The sequence below is a fragment of the Hydractinia symbiolongicarpus genome, chromosome 6 (assembly GCF_029227915.1).
Source record: "Hydractinia symbiolongicarpus strain clone_291-10 chromosome 6, HSymV2.1, whole genome shotgun sequence".
NCBI lineage: Eukaryota > Metazoa > Cnidaria > Hydrozoa > Anthoathecata > Hydractiniidae > Hydractinia > Hydractinia symbiolongicarpus.
In genome coordinates this window covers 19,282,501-19,300,015 of record NC_079880.1, presented here as the reverse complement: position 1 = coordinate 19,300,015, position 17,515 = coordinate 19,282,501, and the positions used below count along the sequence as shown (strand labels likewise).

Genomic DNA, 17,515 nt, shown 5'->3' with positions numbered 1-17,515 from the left:
GGAATTTGTGTGAAATAATTTTATATATTTAGTGACAGCTCAAACTTCAAAGAACTCGTCAAAACAATCAAAACCTACAACAAAGATAGTGGCACAGAAGTGGGTGTTGTCGACTTCTTAGAAGTGGTTCGACCATTTTGTTCGGATGTAAACGTGAGCACGGAATTAAAATCTACCGTATTGCACCTACTTGAAGAAGCGTTTCAGTTGAGTGGAGAGGATGTTTTCTTATTGTTGTATTTCCAGTCAGAAGCGATCATATCCTCGAAATGGGCAATTAAGGTATGTTACTTCGCATGCCTGTCTTTATTTGGGTTTCTGAGTTTGGTTGGGATTTGCTCGTTTTTATTGCATGTTTGTATTTACGACTGGCTAACTGGTACATTGTTTGCTTCTACACATTCTGAAAAAATTATTACAATATATGCCTAATTTTAAAGATCGCAACCAGAAGCAAAGATTTAAACCTTTCATGTCCGACACTGGCACTTTGAACTTGCCAATCACAATGGACTTAGCATCTTAGGATCTTTGGTTATTTAGTTAGATCCGATACCTCAAACTGGGTTAATTCTTGCTGACGTCACCATGGCTTTCATGGACCTTCGTCGAGGATGCGTAAATTGTTCCGTAATAATAACATCGCAGAACCAGTGACTAGCGCATTTTCAACGTTTCTTAACCACCCTACACATAGACCTAAGTAGAAATTTCTTCAGGGTGTCCGCATTCATCAGGCGACGCTGCTTTGTTACTTCAAGAAGTGGCTAAAAAACTGTCATTTTCTAAAACATTATGAACAGGATTGTAGCTCGGAAAATTGTAGGCTTATTCCAGGCGAGATATGCCTGAAGGCAAGTGGGTGACCTTAAAATCTTTAAATAACCATTCTGTTGAGCAAAAACCTAAAAACTTTGAAATGTAAATATTTGTCAAACTATTTTTGTCTAGTTATTAAATATTGCCTTGTATAAAGATTTTCTGTTTGCGCTTTTTTTCAATAATTAACTGTTCATAGGTTCAAATCCTCATCACAGCAACCTTCGTTTTTGTTTTTTACCTTATCTTTTTGCGTACCGGGGTATTTTTCTTATGTCTTTGTGCCTCGGACCCTTGTTGGAATTGTTAACAAAAATTGTTGACACCATGTGCGAATACATTTACAACGTCAAGTGTAGCAGGTTCCTCTTTAGTGATGTTGTCATAGCCGGTACTATTTATAGTCCGGTACTATTTATAGCCTGGTACTATTTATAGTCCGGTACTATTTATAGCTTGGTACTATTTATAGCCCGGTACTATTTATGGCCCGGTACTATTTATGGTCCGGTACTAATTTTACTCAAATTCCTGTGGAGTATTATTTTTTTCTTCTTTGCATCAGATCCGCGAGGAAGACATTGATACGGACACAAAAAGGTATGAAATGTTCTGTAAATTACACAGTGAAACTACGTCATCAGAACAAGCGTATGGACTGGAGCAACTTCTGGCATCATGGCCGACACTATCAGTCACCAAAAACAGGTTATTTATTACTTTTTTCTTGTTTCTTATTTGTGTTTCATCGCATACCCAGGATCTTTGAAATTCGCAGAAATTTGAAACAACCAAAATGCAGCTATTACAACTTTTCAAACTTAAAATATGGTTTCTTACAACACAGAAAAGTTAAAAAATGACGTTATGGATACCCGAAGGCTGGTTCACATTTGCGACGCTAGCGCAAACGCAAGTAATTTACGCATGCGCAATGTTAATTTTAAAAATCTGACGCAAACGCAAACATGAAAACGCAAGAAGACATAAACCAACATAATAGACAAGGAACATGTAGAATAATTATATATGGCTAACCTATATGAAAATACAGTTAACTCCCGGTAACTCGAACCTCCAAGGGACCAAGGAAAATAGTTCGACTCAACGAATGTTCGATGTTCGAATGAAGCGTAGCACCCGTTACGTCGACAAATGGGTCGAGTTAACGAATGTTAGAGTTATCCGAGTGTTAGAGTTATCCCAGTTTCATTTTAACTGGAGTTTTTTATAGGGAAGTATTAACGAAAGCTCAAGGGACCCAAGAAGATGGTTCGAGATAATGAAAGTTTGAGTTATCCGGTGTTCGAGTTACCGTGAGGTAACTGTATCATACAATTATCTATTAAAGCATCAAAGGAAAAGAGAATACAGGGGGGGGGATAAATTTAACACACTGTACAGACGTGGTTGATGGTAAAAACCCAGAATAAAGCCGCTTTAAAAAAGTTTCATCATCTTTTTTTATCATATTTTGTCATTACAAAACGAATTTTACAAAAGCAACTTTTTCTACCAGTTTCAAAAATTTCTATTATCAGTACTTTTATAATATTTCTGATTTCCTCAAATTTTCATAGTTTCTTTATTTTTATTATTGAGAATATTCTTGCGTTTGTTGTTGCGTTTGCGTTTACTTGCGTTTTCTGGTTCACACTCCAAAAATTATGCTGCAAACGTGGACGCAAACGCGAAAATATCAAAACTTTTTCAATCTTGCGTCGAAGGCGTTCACACAGTCTTTTTCTTGCGTTTGCGTCACGAGTGTGTACCAGCCTTTAGTGTCGTTTGATTTTTTTTCGACGTCTTTTTGTCGTGTGGGTCATGTTGTTGTTACCTTACATATATACCTATAAACGTCGCATGTCGGTATGTCGATCGCCTTACATTGTTTTGGTAACTCAAAAATGCGTGTTTGTTTCCTATTGTAGTGACGAAAGTCCCGAGAAAAAACCTTGGATGAAGTTGCTGCTAAAGCTGATTAAGCTTCAAGAATACAGTTCAGTGATTGACGTCCTGCACAAATCAAACCTGCAAAGCAGGTTAACTAAGCAGGTTTGGGTTGCGTTGTTTTAATTTTGCGTGAGGTCTTCCAAGTTGAAATGTTTTAATACGTTAGAAAATATCAATTGAAATTCAGAGTGCTTAATATGATATAAGAAAATAGTCACATATTCGCGTCATCCGGAAAATACAGAACGAAAACATACTATCTGGTTTCTATATTTCATGATAACTTGAAAGGAACGTTTTTTCAGGACTATCAACACATTTACACAAAGTTGAAGCACGAGAATTTTCTACTTGCGCTAAAAGTGATGTTGTCAAGTTCGTACGATTTTTGTTATGATGAGACTTTTGATGATATCAGCATGTTAAAGGTACGTATCTTGAAATAGTTGAGTTTTTTACTTTGAGTTGGTGGAGACTGTTCAAGAATTCCTGTTTGGGATAGATAAGATTTTTTATTTTGTGGAAAATTCCTTTTAAAGAAATGTTTAGTCCAAAAAATTAAACCGTTGTATGGTGATTCAAAGATTTCGTAGGTTTTCTCTGACAAGAAAAAAATTTCTCCGACTTCATATAGTTTTAATATTCTTGACTAGCCACTGGATGGAGAGGACTGAGGACGAGTCCAACATGATACGCAGGACTCAATGCATGCAAAGAAAAGGAGTATTTATTTTTTGACTTCTTTGTCATATCAAAGCCAGACGAAAAGCTGTGTTTTAATTCTTCGTCTAAAATATAGAAATATAACGCACGACAAATCTGTTCCTGTAATTTGTTAAAACTTTTATTATGTGCCAGAATTGCCTCGTGACATAAATCCTAAATAATGAAATTTTCGGCTGGTAGGTCCCGAATTTTTAGTCTCTAGTCGGCGAATAGCTAATCATGCGAAAATATCACTAATAAGCTTTTAATTTCTTTCAGGTTGATGATTTCGATACTGAATTGCTTGAACTTTTGCTGGAATCGAAAACATTCCATCGAACATCTAATTCTCACATATTCGAGACAGCGATGCAGAAGGTCGTATCGATCGATAATCCTGTAATAGTCGAAACAGTCGTAACACAACTATCAGAAGCTGGTTTGGAAGCCGAAGCTGGAAGTTTAATGTTACGTTTCAATCAAACACACGCTTCTTTATACACTCTTCAAAATGCTTTAGAATTTATAAAAACAAAATTTAGTCGATAATATTATGGAAATTTTATGGGTGTTTTTAAAACAGAATTATTTATCACATTTTCTTAAAAAAGTGTGATTTATTTTTCCCTCTGCATCGGTTGAACTTTTATCGGTTATACGATTTAGTCTGACTGTCTAGCTTGTTTTAATCATCTATGTCCTACAAGCCTTAAAGGATTTTTTGCATGATTTCGTGTAATTTTCTACATGTGGTCAAAAATTAATGGTGATTTTTATGTAGCCGAGTGAAAATGCGACTTGTGGAAGAAATAGTAATAAAAAAGCGTACGTTAAGACAACCTCCGAAACGTGTTGAATAAATTTTGGGACAGGGTGAGATTAGAACTCACACACTTTAACTTCTCGGTACCATGTAATGGGTTTTTTAGGGATGATGCTTTAGACTGCTCGACCACACATGCATTTTGTTCTAGGAGGCCTTCCAGATTAGACGTATGGAATTACTTTCTTGCGTAATTTTAGTGCAAAAATGTTGAAATTCTGTTTTCAAAATCTAGAACTTTTGGCTACCTCTTTTATCTTTGTCTTCAAATATAGACATTGAGCATTATTTACGTGAGCGCATTGTAAAAATATACTTTATAGTCAAACATGTTTTTAAACATCAATCGCACAGTACACCAGTACACTCTTAATCTACTGAAACCTCGACGAAGAGAAAAGGAAGAAATCAAGATTTTTTTTATTTTAAAAAGTCTTTAAAACCAATTTACAACTGTACAGGACTCTGACCTAACTTATCTCTAATATTAATCTTTAAACAAAAACTAAATTAAGGAGAAAAAACTAAAATTCAGATTTTTAGACGTATTAGTTCAAACATTACTCAACATAAATTAAACTTCAAAAACCCAAACGAGATACAACAAAAATTAAAAATTAACGGAATCATTCCTGCGCTGATAAAAGTCATCACAAGTTTCACCAGGACGTGCAAGGGAGGTTAAGACACGCTTGCTGTTCATTTAGATATTCACACACAATCAGTGATGATAAGGTTCGAGCGTTCATCTTTAAACATATCAATAAATTCATCGACTCCTCGTCAGGTTTCATTTTCATTCTCCTCATCATACTCCTCATCGCTTGAATCGCTATCAGGATTTGGAAGAGGGGATGACGGAGGCCTACCCTTTGAATCAAGTGTGTTTTCTCTTCTAGCACGTGGTATACCTAACTGATCCAATCTCTTGAAAGGTTCATTACTATCATTAACATCACCATTTTGTTTTTCTAAGTTATAGTTTACCTAAAATGAAAAAAAATCTCTTTTGAGATTTTTAAGGCTCGGTCTTGAAACGTCCTGTAAATTCCACGTCTCAACAAGGTAGATAGAGAAATATCTCATTTGCTAATTCGTGTGTCCGTAGCACGACTTTCTTCTTGCGCACACACACGGACAAAATACGGGTATTATTGTAAGTGACTAGTTGTTAACCCGTGAAAAAATCCATGGGCCTTTATATTCCACGAGAATTCTCCACTCTCAACAACCAAAATTATATCGCATTTGCGCTATTTAGTGTGCTCGTAGTACGACTCTTTTCTCGTAGACACACAGAATACGGGTATTAAGAAGATGTACTCACTTGTGAAGTCGGTGTAAATATTTGAAAGGTCCTCTCATCTTCTAGATTTGGATTGTCTTGGCCGACTTCCACTGGAATTTGGACGCGAACCCGATACTGTTTTTGACTGTTAAAATTTGCGTCGCCTGAAGATTTCCCTTCCCTTGCAAAAGGTATTCCAAGTCTCTCGATCCATTCGAAAGTTCTTTTTCGGTTTTGTTGGAAACAACACTAAATGGAGAGAAACATGGATAGATTGGTCGAGATGGTTAACGATAAAACAGTAAGCTCTTGATAAGGGAGATAAAGCACCTTATACAGTCAATACTTGTCTTGATAAGGAAGAAAAAAATACACTTTGTAATGATCTGTATAGCGCTTAATAAGGTAGATAAAATACACTTTATATAGATCAATATAGGGCTGGATAAGGGAGATATAAAACAATTTGTATTGATCGATAGGGCTTCATACAACATAAATCCATTTTATCACCATCTCAAACTCTAGCTACATCGATGCAGCATTTGACTTGAGAAGACATGAGGAGACTTACCCTCCATATACAGAATGCAGAGAACAGAACTACCACAAGAACGCATGATAATACAATAACCACTATTTCCCATACTTCAAGGTCGGCCATTTTTTTCATCTATGACAATATTAGTTGCTGAAACAGAAACGTTTGTCGTCACTAGATTAGAGATTATAAAATTATCTGCGAGGTAAAAAATACATACAGTTATACATTTTTAGTTGAAAAAAAATATGAAAATTAAATATAAAAATTGGTCTCGATCCAGCCTCTTGCTTGGACGTGTTATATTAATTTAGATTTTAGTTGTTCCAGTTTTTTACTTCCAATGGTAAAAACACTATACGGTCTACAAAATTGTGCCAAATTCTTTAATGTTGGCTATTTTAGTCATTTTTTTTACGTATAATTCGTAACTTCTTTGGTTTCCTATGACAAAAAATATAGAAAAAAAAATTCCTGTTGGCTTTTTTACCAAGGTCCATTACAACAGCGTTAAAAAGGTTAAATGTAATTTCTAAAAATTAATTTAACCAGTAAAGCATTAAAGGCAATGTCTTCAAATCTTCTCTAGTGTAAATTAAACTTTCGCGTCGCAAAATATAATGTAATTTCTTCACCACTCAATATCCAATTTGCAAAAATATGCGCCACAAATAATTTTTCAACACATCGATTTTTTGATGTTTCTGTTTACAAGCATTGTTTATTATTTTAAGATATTTTTTATTATATAAAGATTTATTTTTCATTAATTGAAATAAACACATATTTACTTGTCATATTTATTTTTTCTTTTATCTTCATCGTTGGGATAATTAAAACGATATAAGTCCATTCACTCTCCCTCACATATTTAGTCACAAGCATCAAGACTCTCCTTCGCCAATAGAGAAAAAATATTCTCTCCATTGTTGCAATACGGCACAGGTGATCTCATGCTGTTCCGACCCTGTATCATTTTCTTTTCCCCTTCCCGGTATCACGGTATAAAGTTTTTCATCAAGTAAAAAATTCCCTACGAATGGGTTGTGTTGGCCATTTATTCATTATGCAATTGTCTGTTTTAGCAAGCTGAAACTGTGACTGTCCTTTTTTTAGATGAAATTTTACATGTGGACCGGTTTGCTTCTTATTGCGCAGCCCTCGACGTTGGATCAACATAGGCCACTGGATTTAATTTTCATTTTCTATCACACTGGGTAATAGATCGGAAGTATCGTTGTAACTTACAGAAAAAGTGTGGCAGGCGTTGAGCAGACTTTTAAAAATCCGTTAAAACATTTTTACAGAAGGATGGAAAACGGATATAATAGCGTGTTGCAATTGAGCTTTAGCAGAATTCTAGAAAAAAAAAACAGTTCGAAAATTTTGTAAATGTAGAAAATGTAGAAATGTAAAAATGTAGAAAAAAATGTAGAAACCTTCGTAATAAAGAAAAAATTGAAACTGTATAATAAATATAACAAATGAATGTTATTGAAGTATATTTACTAACTTAAAAATTTGATACATTTAAACATTAGTTAATAAAGAAAAATAATAAACATTAAAAAAAATCAAAGTGTATCCTCAGCTTTACATGTTCATAACAAAAACAAAAGATGGATGTACACTTGAAATTTATTCAGTGGTTGTACAACTAAATGCTAATTGTGTTGTTAATAAAATTATGGGATAATAATTGTGGTATATTACAAGTGAGGGACACATACAAACAACGATTCAAATAAGATTCTGAAAGTTTCTGATACGCACAGGGCGGTCAACTATCACAATGCTACAAAGTTCTAGGACTCGGGAAATTCTGAGAGGTATTTAGCGAAATTTTAAAAAAGAGCGGCCTGGAACACTTGAAAAGTTACCAGGAAATTTTAGTAACTAACAACAATCAAAGTTGCCATCGTTGAATTATGATTCAAACGATTTAAACATAGTAAAAATATTCCAACAAGCCTGTGGAAGCCATGATAAATTTATGAAATTATTTAAAACTTTATCGCGCAAAAAAACAGTCTAAAGGATGCATTGAATTTTGAAATATTAGCAGTTCCTTTATAGAAACCAGTCACGCTATAGGCGACCAACCTGTACGTAAATCACTTACTTTTTTAACTACATTAATTTGGTAAACCTTTTCGCTTACGAGGTGAACTAAATTCTTTTTAAAGATTAATTCTTGCGAATAAATTAATTTATTCCAGGCGTATTAATTTTTGTTTTTTAAAAAATTTTTGCGAATAAACCATTTCTTGTGAAATAGCAATTTTGTGTTCACAAATTTTCCCAAATATGGTAAATTTCGAGGAATTTAATCTGAGTGAAAACTATTCAACTTAAGGTATTCAAGTTAAAAAAACAAACAAACAAAAAAACATATACAACGGATTGGTAAAATGAGGTTCACACCAAAATAAGATTAAAAACTAAAGTATATACACTAGTGATAAATATCAATCAAAATACTGAACGCATATCATATAATACATACATGCCAAACATTAAACCTTTCCGAAAGCTTTAAAATATTGTTACTTATACTTCAAGGGGCGACCCACAAATTAAACGTTCATTTGACGCTAAGGTTTATTTCCATTTGACTGAATTTTCCGCTATACCGCCAAAGCTCACGGGTTTTTTTGATAGCACGCGCAGTTCGACACTAGCACCAACAAAAAATGCAGTCAAATGAAAACGAGAAACATTCGACGATTAAATACGTCTCAATCTTACACATTTTTGGGAGACATGGTTAGGTTAGGGTTTAATAGGGAACTGATATGTCATCTGCGTGCTTCACAGGAGTGTATGCAGGTGTGCTTGCAATTTCAGGGACTGAGGATACGGCAATGTTATATTTCTTTTATTTCGACGTTCGTGACACGGAGAAAGGGAGAGGTATAATTTCTGAAGTCACCCCTAAGAAAAGTTCACATCTATTTTTTCTGAAGGCTGGTTGTTTGTATCAGGTCTTGGGGAACATTTTATACGCTATCTACATTATGTTCACTACATGGTAGAGCTCATGAAAATTTTCAAGTTACACAACCGAGCTGGCGCAACAGCTTAACAACCGGTACTGTATATCGGCTTCACTAGGAGTGCTGCGTAATAAAACGACTTCCACGACCGATTAATATGTTTCCAAATAATTCGTCTTGTTCGACTTTTATAGCTTTTTCTTTTCTTAAAAGGAGGAGGGTGTAGAACCTGTATGCAGCTTGTTTTTTGCTGCATCTCTTTGTGAGTTCTTTAAAGTTTATCGAGTCTTTTTTCTTTAGACCTTTCGCCAACAAGTTTAAGGTTTGTTGCGTACGTTTGGTCCATCGTTTACCGAGTTCATCGTCTTTATCGGTTTCACCACTGTCTCCTTCAACTTCTTTCATAAATTCACTTATGTTAACTTCCTTCTCCAATTCAAAAGGTGGAGGGACTTGTAGATCTTCTTCGTTGAGTTCTTCGTTTACTCGCATATCAATATCAGCCTCATCGACTTGTGGAGGAATAAACTCTTCCAATAACTCCTCCTCGGGGTGTGTTTTTTCGATGTCAGTGATTTCCTTACTTACGTCAGCTAGCTCTGTCACGTTCTCTCCTTCACGGAGAATTTCACTAGGAGCTTCCAATTCAACTTCATCTTCTTGAGAGGAAGGGAGCTGAAGATCTTCAGGTACGGTTAACGTAAGGTGGTCTTTATAACATTTATTTAAAATTCTTCTTTTACTCTTGAAAGCAGTGGGTTGTGAAAATATCGTTTTGGCGGAGTTATCGAATAAAGACATTCTAAATCAAGAAAGAAAAAAAGTGAAGAAAAAATATTTTAAACGATACGAAGCGTCATGCAGCTACATTCAGCATTTTATTTTTCTTGACCTAAACCACAAAATTACAATTTATTACGCTCGAACATCGCAAATTTAATGCGAAATTACCAATTCCAGGTGGGAACACTATTTTCCCTGCATTTTGTTAAAAAAAATTCAGATAGACAAAAATAGCAAGTTTATTTTGTTTTGTTGTAAAGAATGAGGTTAATTTTCTTCCGTAAAACCTTAATGTGTCATTTTTGATGACAAACACAATAGATGACGTCAGGCTAGCCAAACACATACCTAGCTCTCGTAGGTGGAGCCACAACCGCAGCCTTGACAATATCGTCATAACTGTTGATCTGTTCCTTCATTTGAACATTTGAAATGATCTTTTCTTCATCCACCACCAGCTTTCTCTTGCGTCTTTTGCGTTTTTCTTTACCAACTGTCACCTCGACTGGTTCGAGTGCAAAAGCTTCGGTGTCACGCGAGAAAAGGGTTGTTTCCACACCAGTTGTCATCCCTAACAAAATAAGTACACAATTGTTAAAAAGAATGCTAAAAAACTTGATGCTTTATAAGATAGATACTTTTTTCTTCTTGGTGGAACTAAATAAAGATGCTATTTGTTAAAGTCAATCTTAGTACACATACAATCTTAGTACACATACAACAAGTACGTTAAAACTGCATCCGTTTAAAAAGAAATTTTATCAACAGACTTTATCAAAGGTCGTTTATATTAAATGTAGATAAGGATACCCCAGACAATTACTAAATATTTTTTATCCAGCAATAACTATGCCCTTCACTGGCCTAAACCAGCACAGTTCACTCCATCTTCATTACTTTTTGCCTTGGGACACTATTCTCTCTTCATGGTAGGAAAAATCATTACAAATCAGTTTAAGGTCTTATTTTACCTCTACAAAAATACCAAAACATGGCAAACAAAACTAACCGGTAGGTAGCTCGGGCACTACTGCATCTGTTTCTTGTAATTCATTGGGGATGTTCTCGACTTCATCTTTATCTGCGGTTTCCGTTTCATCGACAGGCTTTGTTAGTGTGATGTCCAATGATTTATCAATATCTTCAAGACCAGCAATCTCTGCACCAGCTTCCATTTCAAAACCATCTAAGAAATCCAACCCCTCACCAGCTCCAAAACCATCACCTGCACCAAAGTCATCGCCACCCATCATAGGATCATCCATCGCTAATTCTGTTAAAAAAATAATTATGCATATTACTGCATTTGCACATACTGCAAAGATAAAAAAATATTTTTAACCCATAACTGACATAAGCATGTCTAAATATCCTTAAAAAAATGTTAAATTGCTTTAAAAAAAATTAGGTTTTGCATCTAACACATGCAAAGTTTTTGTTAAATCTTACAAGAAATCTTGACTTCTAACTTTTCCATAAGTTTCCATGAATTTTAAAGTTACAATTTATTCCATCACCACTTTAGCCTCAGCCCATCATAATGTTTTTTTACACAAATTCTAAGCAACTTTGGAAATATGATACCAACCTAAGTTACTTTGGTCCATTGATTTACTTTCAGTTTCTATTCGAGATTTTGAAATATCTGCAGTCGTCATATCAATACTGGCTCCCTCACGAATAATCTCTTCGGTTTCGCCAAACTGTGTGTCTCCAAAAAAATTGTCATCAGATAAAAACCTATAGCAAGATAATCAACTAGTATGAAAAACTTTTCCAGTATAATAAAAGCAAGGGTGGGTAGAGTTTTAGTGGGAAGAAATATTTAGTATTTCATTAGGACTTAGTTTAAAATCTGGTAAAAATATCACTGCAATCTTAATTATTCATTCATCTTTACCTGTGCTTTGTAGCAAATTGCGAATTTGGCAATCATGATTTGCAGAAGTTACAAAATAAAGGTTATTACGCTAGATATCATGTTGACATGCTTGAGACATAAAAAATCAATTTTTTGAAAAATACCCAAATATCCACAAAATTGTACATGTTTGCCCAAGGCCATAAAATAACTTTCAAGTGCAGACAAATTAAAGGATCCTTTAAATGCATTATGAAAAACAAAGTCTAAAAATATCTTTTTTGTATTGTAAGTTGTACAAAACAAGGTTTAACAAAGCATTACCTTGCACCGACTAAATCTTCTTTCATGGTGATTTCTTCAACACGACATTGATTATTGTTCAAAGTTGCAGTGATGTCAAAATTTCTAAAAAAAAGAAGGCATTTAAATAAAAGTTCACACACAACGAGGAATCCATGAAAATAAGTACTGTCAAAAACACAAAAAAATATTATATTTACCCCATGTTATTCATCATAACATCCCATTCCTGGAACTCTGGTAAAGTAATGGTTGACACTGCAGCTTTCTGATTGTCCAATGGTAAATCGACCACATCTGGCCTGAACGCCATCTTTATTTTTATAAGAGCTTCTGTGCAGTCAGCCAGCAAATATTTTGCTTTTCTGGAGTAAATGCGAACAACTCCCAAAAGTAAGTGTCCAGATGTCCTCAATGCAATCTTGACTTTTGGTGATATGATAGTTTCAACAGATGATTCCAAATCCGTCTCGAAAACGTGAGCTTTGCTGAGCTTCTTTTCCCAGTGGGCAGCAAGCCATACTCTAGCCAAAGGCCCCTTCTTAGCCAAAACAAAATTGGCGTAAAACATTTTTTAGCTAAAAGAAAAAGAATATTCACATAATTTGTATATGTAAACATGTAGTAGTTAGAAATTCTAAACCAAACACACACACACACACACACATAATCACTCCATAAGGACACTAGAAAAAACTTGCAAGAAAACAAATGAAGTGAATGATAGAGCTTTTTGTGATGTTGTAAACAGATGTTTTTTTTCAAACTTCCATCTTCAATATATAAAAGAACCAGTTTTATACTTTACTTTTAAATTTGAGAATAAATAACCTAGAAGAATCAAATGGAAATAGCATCTAGATAGATGAATGTGCATATTTGACCTCACAAATACACCCTGTCTATTATTTCCAGGAGGGGCCATGGCATAGATGGGGAGTCATAGACATGCTCATTTTGAGCTATACAGACCCAATTAGTGTCTTCTCTCTGCCAGACAACTCCCTGCAACATCCAAAGGCCCATACAGAGTGCAATCTCCCCTCCTACTCCCCCCCCCCCACATGCCTGGAATTAACTTGGGGGGATGGTAACATTCACCCACCCACAGTGATTCACAGCAAAAAGTAAATAAACCCAAGGCTCTCCCACACAAAGTGGGAGAGCCACTAAGAGCCACAGAGACTGATGTCCAGTTTATATTTTATAGAACAACACACCCTTACAGTTTCAATGGATAAAAAAAATGATTAAATAGCTCATTATTACATTGACAAAATACGTGTGTAATAACTTAAAATTTAATGAAGACATTCAGGTTGTTAGAAAATATGCAGTTGTCTCTTTTATTTGTTTCTTTATGAAATTCTGTGCTTGGTCAATTGGTTGGTTCAAATGGTGCCTGTGGACCAGGGTATAAAATATGCCCTGGTCCACAGTGATTTCATTTTCAATTAAAATTTATTTGGCTACCGGAGATAGTTCAGAAGTTTAAATGCCCCCTACTCCCTAACATAAAAAATATATTAATATAGCTCTGCCAAATAAAAAAAATAACCACACCAAGATACTGTAAAAATGGTGATGGCATGCAGACAACCACAATGACATCATATTTCCTTGAATTGCATTAACAACACTAGAAATGACCCAGTAAAAAACTATTTGCCAAGAGCTGTCAAGGCACTTTTAATTTCTATCACCAAATTATTGCCACAGTTTGTTTTGCTAAAGTGCAAAGCTTCAGACTTTCATCGCAATTCGTCTTTCAATTTGATTTATTTTTTATTCTGGAGACAAATTTAAAAAACAATTTTGTATCAAGATAAGGAGACAAATCAGGACAGTACCATGGTATTCTGTGGTACTTCTACCTGTAATGGTGTGCATGTCTGGATAGTTAGACAAATTTTTATTGAATTTTAAAGCTTTTATTCACCAATCAACCCTATTTTTAGGGCTTAATTGACTCTGACACTACATATTTGTGGCCTCAGCCTTATAGGACAATCAACAAAATCTGTGCCTTGATACAAGCAAACTGACACAAATTAAATTAATTTGTTTATTTTTATTTTTAAAACTATCTTCACTTTCCGTAGAATATTGTTTTTAAAAAAAATGTTATTTTTGTTAAGACCCTCTCTATTTTAAGTACACTTGAATATAAGCCTGCAATGTAGGATGTTTTTTGTTGCATAGTCATATAAGTATTACCAAGAAATTAACTTGATACAAACACATAACATCTTTTGGATATATATTTGTTGAAAAAAGGGTTCCAAGCCACTGGTATTCTGTGGTTACCAAAATCTAAGACCGATATTTAACTTGTGTGCCTCATTTAACTGAAGCTTTTAAACTTTAATTCTCAGCAAAGCACAATAATAAATGCAGGTAATGGATGTTTGGGGAAAACATAATGTATATTAATATAATATGAAGGTTCTTCTGTGTGTCAGTGTAGGGTCAACACCACTCAAAGTTTGTACAACAGGTTGTGTATAATCCAGAATTATAAAATAAGGGCTGCTAAATCCCAAACGGGACTTTCATCACTACATCCAGATTGTATATACCCAGGCTTTCACTTAGGCGAGCTGGTAAAAATATATTTATTTAGTTTTGTAAAAATTAGTCTATTTTTTCATTGTAGTTTTACCCCTCTTTCAAGAATTTTTTAGGGACATCCTAAAGCAAAATTGTTCTTCATGCCCCTGACCCTACAGTCTGTGACTTTTACAAAAGGTATATTGATGTCTTTTTTGTTCCCGAAAAATCAGGATTTTCTTGCAGTTTGTTAATCTAATGTATATATTAACAAACTGCAAGAAAATCCTGACGTTAATAATCCAATCATCATTAGTAAAGCCATTGCATTAAGTTTAAGGTTTAAAAACTTAGAAACAGGAGGAAATAAACTTCCTAAACCTGGGTCAACCCATTCATTTCAGAACAGACAGGTTGATAGCATCAACAAAAAACCTTTAAACCCTCATATCTTTTCAACCTTTTGGCAAAAGCACAATGATCCTATACATTTCCTTGATCAAGCTCTATTCAATAGAGGAGACAGGTTATATAAAGAACTTCTTAAATAAAACTTTTATTGCTTTGACTGGTCTTTGCTGATGTCAGCAAACCCTTTGCATTAGTAACTGTTCAATGAATGCATTTAATAAAATTCCTTTCTATATCTTCCTCTGTTTTTCAGCGAAAAGGGATTGTGTTAGCTATATTCCATCTAAATAACATTTGCTTATGATTTGCTAACAATAATAACCTAACAAAATACAGCAACATCATTATGTTGTATACAGTCATTTAAATATAATAAACTTTACCTGAATAACAAATTAAGTAAATATATTTTCCCCTGATTACTTAATATATACAACCCAGAATAAGTAAACTTTCAAAATATAAACAAAGGATTACTTTTCACGGACAAGGTTGTCTAACCTTTTCTTTTTTACAAATGGCGGGCTTTTAAAAATTTAAAGTTATCCAGGCCTTTTTTGCAAATCACGTGACAGCAGCCGAGGGCTGCGGACACGGCGCGGCCAGTCCGCGGGGTCTCTACAAAAATTTTATTCCTTGCAAACCCTTACATAAGCTTGGTTCTCACTGAACGCCTCTAGACACCCCTTTAACGCTCCGTAACGTTTAATACCAAGGTGTTAAGCTTTACCCTTTTTTAATTTTTTTTACAAGTTATCTGCAGTAAAATTTATCAGTGGCGCCTCTCGCAAACAAAAACTTTATCCACAAATATTGGGGAGAAAACACGCTTTTTGACGATAAAAAACAAAGATTGTGGTACTCCAACGAAAGCAAAAGCAATGTATTGGCTAGGTGACCAATTAGATAGGTTTCACAATTATTTTCAAGAAACTATTGATAGGAGGACAACGTTTTTTCGATAGTTTTCTAAAGTAAATAAAAACATAACATATCTATCAACTATGATAAAAACCACTCTTTATCTTTTTAGAATTCAAACTGCTGTTTTTACCTGCATGGTCAAGCTCTTCTTTTTAAGAAGTCATGTTTGTTTTCACAAATTCAAAATGGTAAATTTATTCCAAATATATAAAACATGCTGAAAATGCATGCAAACAAACGTTGCAAAATATCTACAGCAGCCTGACACACCTATTTCTATTATGTCGTCAGATGTTGTAGTTAACAATTAAAACAATTGTAGTTAATTCAGCAACTAGACGATGGTGTACCTACTGCACAACCTCGATTCGGGCCTGTAGCGTTTTTTAATACGCGTACGCGTTTCATCCTCATATTAAAAAACGCTACAGGCGCTACAGTTGCCTACTGCATTTCTTGAAAATTCTGAAAATACTATGGTAACGCCACTTTTATGATTTGCTCGAAATGTCTTAAAATGTGTGTGTTAACCAACTTCGATCCCAGGCCTTTTTTTCTCTTTTTTATATGGAGGAGGGACGGTAAGAAAGAAAAAGCCGTCCTGTTATAAAAAAGAGAAAAAGATTCCAGGGGTCGAGGTTGTGTGTTTACGACTTAATGCAGAACAGCTTTTACGCGTTAAATCTAACACTAACCCGCCCAGACTAAAACATTTTAGTACTAAGCTCTTAAAACATTTTTGTCGTCCATGTGGAACACAAATTTAAGAAAAATTGTCCCGCATAAGAAGTAGTGTAGTTAACTAAGTTTTCTGCAAGGATATTATTACAATGAGTTTCCCTTATACGGAAGCTTAGACGCAAACAAATGTGTTAGAAAAAAATCCCTAAAAATCAAATCCACCAATTTAACACAAAGTAAAATCTCAAAGCCAAACCCCGATATAAAATCAACCAAAGTGAGTATAAAGCCTACCTGGCCACATCTACTCTCATAAATAATGGGGTAATTAATCATGTTTGTTAGGGTGAAAAAAAAACATCTTTATTCAAACCATTAACTAAGAACGGATAACCCGAGGATAATGATCACGCGAGTAAAGAAAACAGGAAGTAACCAATCAAAAATCGCGGTAAATATTTTGATTGCAGAAAGTTCGTTTGCGCCTCAGCGTAATTTTCCCCACTCACTAACTATTCCGATTTTACGGTAGTAAAAACAATTTGTATTAATTTTTTTATTATTATTTGTCTATTTAGGTCGATTCGATTTGAATATATGTGCTATTATATTGTAGTAAAATTTTAAGCAACATCTTATTTCACTGGATGTTGTTTAATACTTTGTGACGTCAATTATTCATTAACTCTATGATATATTTGCGCGCATTCACGCGAAATTTAAAACAGAAACGCTCGCGAAGTTAAAACAGGCAAAAATGTAAACACGCGAATTTGTTTTTAAAGAAACAAAAATAGTTACATGTAAAAGTTTTAAACGCATTTTTATTTCGTCTAAAATCCTGATTACGAAAAGCTAATTATTTTTTGACCGGAAA

At 34.4% G+C, this 17,515-nt stretch overlaps 3 protein-coding genes across 3 annotated transcripts in view; 1 reads left to right on the top strand and 2 right to left on the bottom strand.

The window, feature by feature from the left end:
* LOC130647373 (NBAS subunit of NRZ tethering complex-like) overlaps window positions 1-4,037 on the top strand; it is a 31,014-nt gene extending 26,977 nt beyond the window's left edge. The window contains exons 48-52 of the mRNA XM_057453213.1: window positions 33-282; window positions 1,385-1,527; window positions 2,751-2,874; window positions 3,078-3,200; window positions 3,757-4,037. Coding sequence (XP_057309196.1) covers window positions 33-282; window positions 1,385-1,527; window positions 2,751-2,874; window positions 3,078-3,200; window positions 3,757-4,026 — 910 coding nt within the window. The 3' untranslated portion in view covers window positions 4,027-4,037. The remainder of the gene's footprint in view (window positions 1-32; window positions 283-1,384; window positions 1,528-2,750; window positions 2,875-3,077; window positions 3,201-3,756) is intronic.
* A 793-nt stretch (window positions 4,038-4,830) lies between these two features.
* Window positions 4,831-6,296, bottom strand: LOC130647377 (uncharacterized). Its single transcript, XM_057453217.1, has 3 exons — window positions 6,163-6,296; window positions 5,628-5,837; window positions 4,831-5,287 (listed from the first exon to the last, which is right to left on the bottom strand). The coding sequence occupies exons 1-3, from the start codon at window positions 6,259-6,261 to the stop codon at window positions 5,084-5,086; spliced, it is 513 nt and encodes a 170-aa protein (XP_057309200.1). The 5' UTR covers window positions 6,262-6,296; the 3' UTR covers window positions 4,831-5,083.
* Window positions 6,297-8,580: 2,284 nt separating this feature from the next.
* Window positions 8,581-15,574, bottom strand: LOC130647374 (double-strand-break repair protein rad21 homolog). The gene is made up of 7 exons (XM_057453214.1): window positions 15,417-15,574; window positions 12,273-12,650; window positions 12,094-12,177; window positions 11,497-11,648; window positions 10,918-11,181; window positions 10,257-10,479; window positions 8,581-9,927 (listed from the first exon to the last, which is right to left on the bottom strand). The coding sequence occupies exons 2-7, from the start codon at window positions 12,641-12,643 to the stop codon at window positions 9,240-9,242; spliced, it is 1,782 nt and encodes a 593-aa protein (XP_057309197.1). The 5' UTR covers window positions 12,644-12,650; window positions 15,417-15,574; the 3' UTR covers window positions 8,581-9,239.
* Window positions 15,575-17,515: the final 1,941 nt, after the last annotated feature.